At 32.6% G+C, this 9,587-nt stretch overlaps 1 protein-coding gene across 1 annotated transcript in view; it reads left to right on the top strand.

The window, feature by feature from the left end:
* Nucleotides 1–450: 450 nt before the first annotated feature.
* Nucleotides 451–9,587, top strand: part of LOC129216251 (dual serine/threonine and tyrosine protein kinase-like) — a 68,953-nt gene continuing 59,816 nt past the window's right edge. The window contains exon 1 of the mRNA XM_054850448.1: nt 451–595. Within this exon, the coding sequence (XP_054706423.1) occupies nt 451–595 (145 nt within the window). The remainder of the gene's footprint in view (nt 596–9,587) is intronic.

Raw genomic sequence — 9,587 nt, 5'->3', positions numbered from 1 at the left:
AGGTCTGCCACCCTGCTAGTGCTTGCGGAGTCGGAGTCGGGCTGATTTTGGGGTAAAGGAGTCGGAGTTGGGAGTCGGTGGTTTGAAATTTCAAGAGTCGGAGTCGGTCATTTCCCCTCAAAGTTCGAAACTCTACCAATGATCGCGGAGTCGGAGTTGGACTGATTTTGGTGAAAAAGAGTCAGAGTCGGATGCTTTAAATTCCCGGAGTCGGTCATTTTCGCTGACTATTTCAGCCCTGACTATAAGTCCAAGAAATCTTGTACCCGGTCATCAATAACCCGTCTCTCTTCAACCGAAGAGAGAGAGAGCGAGAAATTTCGCGATTTTCGTATCAGTAGTGGAGGCTCCGTTCGCCAGGCGGCGTCCGACTCGCGGTATAAGGCCCCGATGGCCGTCCTTTCCAATCCAGATAACCAGATCAGCAGAGAGCAAGAGACCGGCGATTCAATGCCTTCCGCCCGTTCGGTGATGGCTTCCAGCTTGGCCAGCGAGCTGGCGCGCTTTCGCAGGGGGGGCAAGCAGCTCCGGAGGATCCTCAAAGAGACCAAGCACGTGCACGAGAGCATCAAGAAGAAAGGATGCTACGGTAAAGGTGAGTGGGAAAACCCTCCCTCCTTTTATCTGTGTATTAGTGCCGAAAATTTATTAAGGGAATCTGTAATTCGTGATGATTAGGAGGGACGAGCAACACGTGGTCGGAATGTGCAATGTTTCCTCTTTGGAGGATTTAAAGATCCATGTTTGCTTTTAAAGGGAAACAACTGTGGATAAATAGCGGGAACTGCAAACGATCACAAGTCTTTTATTTGTTGTTTGGTTTTAATTTTTTCATGTAATGTATTTTTAATTGATGGCACTTACATCAGAAAGATTAATTATGATGAAACTTCTAATTCAAGCGCTATGTGCGCTGCTTCCTATCCATAAAAAAGAATATTTTTTCTTTCTTTTTTTCTTATTTAAATTTTAGAAGCACTAACTGTTGGGGTGCATTACAAAGAAGAATAAGTCTTTTGCTTCCAAATGTTTGTAATGTTTATTTTTTTAATTTATATTTATGTCATGTAGGGTACTGTTTCTATTGTATTTACAAAATTAAAAATTATAAAAACATTGAAAATTCCCCTACTTTAATTTGCTACATTTTTTGCAATGCACAAGAAATATCATGTTGGGGTTGCTGTATAAACTGCACTTCTATTGTTACATCATAATCCCCCCCCCCCCACCAGTTAAGGGGTAATTGAAAATAGCAGAATGTTCTACATTGTTAGAAGATATTCAAAAATGCAACTAAGAGCAAGTTTTCTTTCGTTCTGAAAAATATTGATTGCCCTACACCCGTAATCTATGTTATAACAGATCTTGCCAATATTGCCGCCTGCTTATTTATTCAGTAGCATTATAGATGCATTCGCTTCCGCCAATTTTCATCTCAATGTCACTTAATTTACTTCTGTTCTAATGCTTCTAATTAACTGCCAATATTTCGCGATAAAAATTAAATAACAGAGGGATGGATTTCTTAGTTGGATATCTTATTTATCCAACTGCGTGTAATGCGTTTCATGCGAATCGACTAATTATCAAACCATTATTACATTATTAATTCAATGCTTCCAACTTATTACTGATAATGCACGATGCAAAGAATTAGAGAGATATATTTCTTATAAAGTTTCGAACTTACGCAGTGACATCGATATTGCATACTTCTTATTCATCCAACAATATATTGTAATGCTTGTCCTCTAATATCAAATAGATATTACTCAATCCACTTCTTAAAAGGTTTCTAATTTACTACCGATATTGCACAGTGAGAATAAATGGAGGGATATACGTATTTCTAATTTAGTTTCTGACTTACGCAACGATGCAGATCACGGGCTAACTTATTTAACCAGCATTGCATACACTTCCGCTGTTGATCAAACCAATGCTACACAACATTTACCTCTTGTAATGCTTTTCATTCACTGCTGAGTAAAATAAACTAAACAATGAATGGATTTTTTACAAGATTTCTAACGTACGCAACGATACCGATTTGGTGAACTAAACTCAAAGATCGCCCACGATGTAGCTTATATTAAGATTTAGGTTTTCTCACTAATAGTAACCATTCAGTTACATTTACAAAATGTTTTATCAAACTAGTTAAAGTATGAACAAAAATTGTGGGCATGCGTTCTAATCAAAATATACGATGTATTTTATTTGTTAATGAAAATTGTAAACTTTCTTTGGAAATTTTATCTGAATGTAACTGAAGAATTGTTTTAAAAGCTTCTAATATTCTTCGTCTTGGGTGTGAAATTATACAGAATAAGAGTTCAATAAACTTTTTAAATGCCCTTAATCAAAAAACTAAATAAAAGACCTGCACAAGCATATTGAAATGTAAAACATCAATGTAATTAAATGAGTTTATTTAATGGCATTCTTTTACTGCTGCATAATGTAAGACGTTATACAAAATTTATTCCTTTTATAATTTTACTAAACAAGTTTCTCAAATATTATGTATTAATATTGTTTTCATAGGAAAAATATATTTTAAAGAGTATGGCCAAATAGTGAATTAAAATCTTTTTGTTTAGGGGCCATTCATGACGTAAGGATAATTTTGGCAACTTTTGACCTCCCCTCCCCCCATATAAGGCGACGTAAGATTTTTCTACCCCCTCCCCTCTTCTTACGTAAGATTTCGTTTATCAAGATAATAAAATACTAATCTTACACCTCTGGAATCGTAATTAAATTCCCTAAATTATTAAATTATACCTTTTTGTGTAAAGAAATATTTATTAAAAAGTTAAAATTTAGACTGAATGTTTTTTCGGCATTTTTTGAAAATGATGCGATTCTAATTAAAAAAAAAACATGCCACACATAGTGCGATTATTTTATTATATTTTACATTATTCATTCTTTGTAAAACAATTAAAAAAACAGCTCATCCTAATACGTTTTTTATCTCCCAGAAGCAAATAAAATGTAATACCTGCGAAACCACTTGACCGCGAGATTTCTAATGTAAATATCGACTTGGAAAACATTACGTAAGAATTGATTTGAACCCCCCCCCCCCCAGTAAAGGTATGTTGAGATTTTCCTAAGCCCCCTCCCCCTCAAGACCCTTACGTAATTAATGACTGGCCCCTTATGATAGAAATCTGCGATTTTGCAATTAATCAAAAAGTACACATTATATCTTAGAACATTTTTTAGTTTAAATAAGTTTAAATTACTGAGAACTAAATTAAATATGCATTAAATATACATTTTAAAATTTTAAATGCATTTCCGATTTTTTATATTGTGTTTACATTTAAAAGTAAACTATTCTACTCTAAGAAAGAAAAACTGAATATCGATTGAGCATATTTGTTTATTCAAGGTTTCTTCAACAACTAAAAAATGGGTGCTGAAACGTATGAACGGAAACAAATTTTTAAAAGCTCAATTTAGCGAAACAATGACATTTGTTTCGAGGTTAAAATGAATTTAAGTTGATCAATAATAAATTCGTAGTTAAATCTTTTTTAATGTTAGAATTTTATTTTAATTCCTGAATACATTTGTATAGAAACTAATTTCAATTTCTGCACAATAATTGAAACTTAAAAAAAAAATCATTAAAAATACAAAAACAAAATTTGTTTTTCAAATTTGTTTCTCAGTTTTGATCCAACTGTAACATTTTTTGTTTTACAAATAACGGATGTCAAACCTTCTTTTTCTTAATTTTGCAATAGGTTTCTATTTAATTTATAACTATGATCAATATTAAAATGTTTACATTAATATTTCTTTCTTTAGAACTGACAAAACTTAAAAGTATTAGTTTGATTTGTACTTTGCATTCAGTACTATTTTTATTAGCGTATAGTTATTTTATTTTTTGAAAAAAAAAAAGTTTTATTAACATGTGTGGAGTTCGTTTTTAAATCGCCGAACCGAAACACGAGGTGAGAAGCAACATTTAGTCCCTTTAATTTCCGCGGCTCTTTAATTATTTTTCTCTTTTAACTTACTCTGTTGGTTCAATTGGATCAGTCTCTCACTTCAATGATTCTTTTTTTTTTCTGCCTTTTAACTTACGAGGTTGGCTAAAATGGATCTTCAACCTTAACTTGAATAATTCTTCACTTTTTCCCCTTTTAACTTACCACATTGATTTCAATTGGAGAGAGTAAATATTTTTATAGGAGAAATGCCACTTCATGGCGAATTCAAAAGTAATAAATTAAAATCGAGGGAATAAATACTAATTATATCTGCTCTAGTTTTATCAATCTTAACCAATCTTAACTTTGAAATTTAGCTCACACCTAAGCATTCGACATTATTGCGTTAGTTCTATGAAAGTGTTATCAACTGGATGTACTATGATTATTACAAAGTTGAATTATTTATTTGAAAATGTACATTTTACTCCGTATTTTAGGGAAACTTTTCTTACGTCGAATTATTAAATTATTTCACAAATTATCCTTTACGTAACGATACAATGAAATAGATAAATGAAAAATAAAATCCTGAATTTTTAGACGTTACTTTAAAGTAAGATTCAAAGTTGAATAAAATAAATGATCAGGTGCAATAATACCGACACTTATACATATCAAATCTAGTATATGGTGCTCTTTATCCACACTATATGACACAAAGGATTACATTAAGTTATATTCGTTCTAGGTTGAATCTTTCAGTGTCTTGTCTTTATTCAGAAATGCTATTGTATGAGCTCATCACCTGTGCTTGAATTTATTTCCACACCATCTCGAGAACTGAGGTGGTATAGAAATTGTTTCTGTACCACCTCAATTTCTACACCAACTTTTTTCACTGTAAGTCCTGATACTTTGCGAGCTTTGTGGATCAACGGTACTTAAAAGTACTGTTTTATTGAATCGTCATAAACTACTAGCTAATAGTTGAATAAAATAAATTAATAATTATTTCATTTTAATTGTTTATATCTTTCAATTTGATCCTACGCAGTAATTAAAAAAAATACTTGAAATTGATTTTCCATGTAACTGATAATGGCGTAAATGAAAGGTTAAGGACCATAATGAGACATGGCTCCTGAAATTCAAGGCCATTTTATAAATTACAAAGAATTTTCAAGAAAACTTTCTCCTGTTATTAAGACATCAGTCTTTATATTAGCAAAAAAAAAAAAAAACCCCAGTTGTTGAAATAATATATAAGCGTCCTTCGTATCGTATAACATGGTACTTGAACAACACGGTTTCAACATTACGCGGTACGGAATTTGAGAGTAATATAAGCACGGATTCTATATTACACGGTATAAAACTTGAATTTAATACTACACGGTTATGAGATATAAGATGAATTTTAAAAGATTAAATTTTATTTTTGTTCAATGCACTGTTAAAAAAAATTGTACAAAAATCCCACATAACACGGTTTTGATAGTACACGGTACGAATTAACCGTGTTATGCGAGGGACGCCTGTACTGTAATTTCTTTTTGAGAATACTGAAAACTTCAAAATTCTACTTCAGAGCTTATTATGGTCTTCAAACGGCATGCTTGTATTTTATCAATCGGTTAGATTCGAGTTTCATTTGACAAATTGAATGATTCCCCCTTGCAAAAATTTTAAGTTGGGGGTGCCCCTGGTGGGGAGGGAGGAGGGTGGGAGGACTGAAGCTCAGGGCATGATGCCGAAATTTCCCGTTTCCTTTCCCTGACATGCCAATTCTCTTGTTTTCCTTCCTCTCATTTAAATGAGACACTTTCGTTCACAGAAGATTTGAAAATCTTTCGTAAAAACAAAAGTTGCTTTTGAAAAACAAAATACAACAATCAGTGTTTCACGATGTTAAAATACAAACAAGGCTGCAATAGCCAAATAATATTACTGCCTTTTCTCTCACAAAAATAGTTTCCCTCCACACATAAAGCATAAAAGGGGATCTACCCTTCACTCAAGATTTTTTTCTAGGGCTGATTTTCAAGTTTTCTGTTCAACTTACAAATGCAGTTGATAGTAAACTTGAACATAATGACTGATACTCAAAACGTAGAACTGTTAAAATGAAACAAACATCAGGCATAGTAACCTTTGCTACTTTTCAAACAGATAACCCTTTTCGTTTACAAAATATTGGACTCTTATCACAGTATACGTATACCTTAACATCGTTCATTCCGTAAAACGCACTTCTAAATGAGATGACCCGTTCTAAGTTACCCATCCGATGATGTCAGTTTTCATCGATCCGTAGATGCAAACGATACAGTAGCCAAAGATCAACCGATGCTATGAGAAGTACAAGTGGCCTTCAACTTGAACCAGAGAAAATAAAACAAATTTCTGAAAGTCCCAAAAACTTTCAACTCGTTTTTATCTTGATGTGCAGAAGGTCACATACACGAGGATTACCAGAGAGCCCGCTCGTGAAGTGAAAATAATTCTTCCATATCATGACAGGCAGTCTCCTTAGAATGGAATATTTAAAGAGCCTTGTTCCAGGAGGTGTCTCAACACTTTCAAAACAAGTCTCTTTAAGGTTTCTAAATTAGAATTATTTGTAGCGCCGTTTTCTTGTCAGCCTCTTTTTCTCATCAGTATTCGAGACCACCGAAGCCAGAAATTACTTTGGATAGGATTCATTCATCCCTCCCCTTCTTCCTCCTCCAATTTTTGATTTCTATTAAAGAGGTCTAGGATATATTTTGAAAAAAAGTTTGTAAAACAGTTTAGAGTTTTGAAATGTTTTGCTCTGATTCATCATCTATTTAGTAAGCGAAATCCTAACATAAATATATTTTAAAACTTATTTATTTAAATTGTTTTTAAAAAGAAAATGGGGTTGCTTTAAATCTATATAACTCAAAATATTCTTGGTCTATTTTCAAAGACATATGCACAAATATCTAAGTTTTAATTTTCATTCGGCGATTTTAAGAATATTAATTCAATAAAAAAATATTTGAAGAAAAATTCGAAGATACTTTTTTTTTATCATTTTTTTGCAGTACATGTTTTCTTCAAATTCGCCGAGTAAAAATTAAAGTAAAATGTTTGAAAAAGGTATTATGCTCCAAATGTCATTACTTTATCTTTATCGGTTCTTGACTTGTAAAAGCTTGAATGCAAGAAATCGGGGAAAATTGCATCACGGAGAAAAACGCTTTTCAAGTTTTAAAGTTAAATATAATATTAGTTAAATGCATGCAAATTATGTCTTCAGTTCTAATTAAGATTGAAACAAGATTCAAACGTCCTTTTAAGCAGAAAAAAAGTGGAAAAGTTTTTCAAATAATTTTTTAAAAAATTGCAAAATTTGACGATTTTTGTCTCCCGGACCCCCTTTATATTCCTGAAATTTAAGAGTTACGTTTCTGGAAATTGCGCAAATCGCAACGCCAAAAATGATCGTTAATCAAACAGTATTTTAATTTTAAGTACAAAAGAAATGTTTGACAAATATCAGGTTCGTTTAAACCATTTATCTTTCACGTTAAAACACATTTTTAAATACAAGACTTAAAAGTAGAAATGTGTCCAAGTGCATCTGAGAATTGAAAAATTCTTTGTTAACGTATTTTTAGGCATTGATAATGATGAAGGTAAATTAAATTATCCATTGTAGAACGTTTTTAAAAAGATTGTAAAGGGAAATCAAAAGTTCATTTCACCCAGTCAAAACATCTGAAGTATTCAAGAAATAATAAAAGTTCCTGTGCTGTTTCTAAACCTTCAAGTCATAGGTTTCTGTAATTTCAATGTTATTACATGTTTAGAGACATAACAAACAACTCATAACAATATATTCAGATTATTACTCAGAAGAAACATGCAGCAGTAATGATATACTATAGTATCAGTCAACAAATTAGCTATTAAATGCACTCTTTAGATGTACATAAATTCCATTGAAAATAGTTTGATTTTAATGGAGGTTTTTATTAATATACACTATTAATATCAATTACATCTTTATGCCCTTGTTTTTGTCTTGTCTTTGTTTCGTCTTTAACATTTTTTATATTGCTCAAAATTGTTTCACACATATTCCTTTCGGCTCGTCACTTAAAATTTAAATTTTCGTTTATGTGATTATTTTGACTAATTTTTCTAAGTTCTGCAAGTTTTATGTCCTTTGCTAATTAACAAAACTCAGTCTTTTGGCTCTTCCTTCCACAGTTTAACAATCGTTTGGCGCAGTATACCCCATTAATGGTCTTGCACCAAAAACCCAATCAAACCAACCAATTAAATCTTGATGTTCTAAAATATATTTACCTTCCATTATTCTAAATTATGTTTTCTGTATAGTGCGAAATGTTGAAGCTACAATAGGACATTTTCGCACTGTATCCCCAAAGCAATATTTTTAAAACAAGAGTTAAAAAATTGCACACTTTATTAATGCAAGACTGGTTACATGCATACAATTAAAGATTCAGTCATAAATAGATGCGTTGATACTGATTATTGAAAAATAATTTATACCTCTGATTCAAAAAAGCAAAACTTCCTTGATTTTTCCAACAGTGATAGTAAAAATAACAAAGTACAGCGTCCCTGAAGTACGGCAGTGGCTAGTGTCCATGGGTTTGCAACAAGGGGTACTTCGTATGGCTTACTTCTAGCTTTTAGTATTTGAAATATAAGGAAAATTAAATCTGTCCCACTGTGCCCCTTCTCATTTATTTATTTCTTTTAGAAGGCGAAAGTTATTTTACTGTTCATAGAATCGCTAGTTGAATTAGATCATGCACACAAGACGCACGGATCCTACCATTTTCTGTTACCACTTATAGCTATATTGTATACCATCTACGCATTCTATATTTTTATGTAATATTTTTCATTGAAAATTTCATACAATATCAAGCGATCAGGCATTAAAATGAAAGTCACAGGACTGAGGTATCGAGAAACAGGAATTAGCTACCAATCTATTTTCTTTTCTCTGGTTCTATGTCATAAAAGTGCTTCAGACGTACAATGGCCACCTCAAAGTGATTAAAGCCATTGTCATAATTATAAATCACGCCCCAATCAGTTGCAGAGACTTCTTCTGCTCAGGTTTTATCGAACAATGATCCTTCATCGTCCCACACACAAGATTCAGTGGGTCAAGGGGCTAGAAAGATACGAATAAGTGATGAACAGACATTAAGGAGCGGTACTTTGAGCAGTTTCACATTTCCTCGTTTTAACTCAGGTAGCTAATTAAGGACTAAAAAATCCGACACAATAACGAAACACACGTTTTCAATTATTTCTAAATATTATCTTTCTAACTAAAAGCTTTTAGGGTTGTCTCTGTTCAATTATTTTGGGGAACGGACCTGAAAATAGAATTTCATGGCGATCAAACTTCTTGGAAATCATGTCATGCTCGAAATTAAACTAAGAATAATCCGCTAGTTGGTTTTACAGTATTCTTACCTACATTATTACAGTACCTTTGAAGAAATTTTCTCTGCGGCGAAAAATAGAGACCGGCATGTCTGGCTAGCTCCTCCAGCCCATTCTTGGTACAGTAGACCAAAACCAGGAAGTGCATTACGTTTCAAGGCCGAC

Source organism: Uloborus diversus, chromosome 2 (genome assembly GCF_026930045.1).
Source record: "Uloborus diversus isolate 005 chromosome 2, Udiv.v.3.1, whole genome shotgun sequence".
NCBI lineage: Eukaryota > Metazoa > Arthropoda > Arachnida > Araneae > Uloboridae > Uloborus > Uloborus diversus.
The sequence above is the reverse complement of the archived record's forward strand: the minus strand, read 5'-3'. Positions and strand labels throughout refer to the sequence as shown.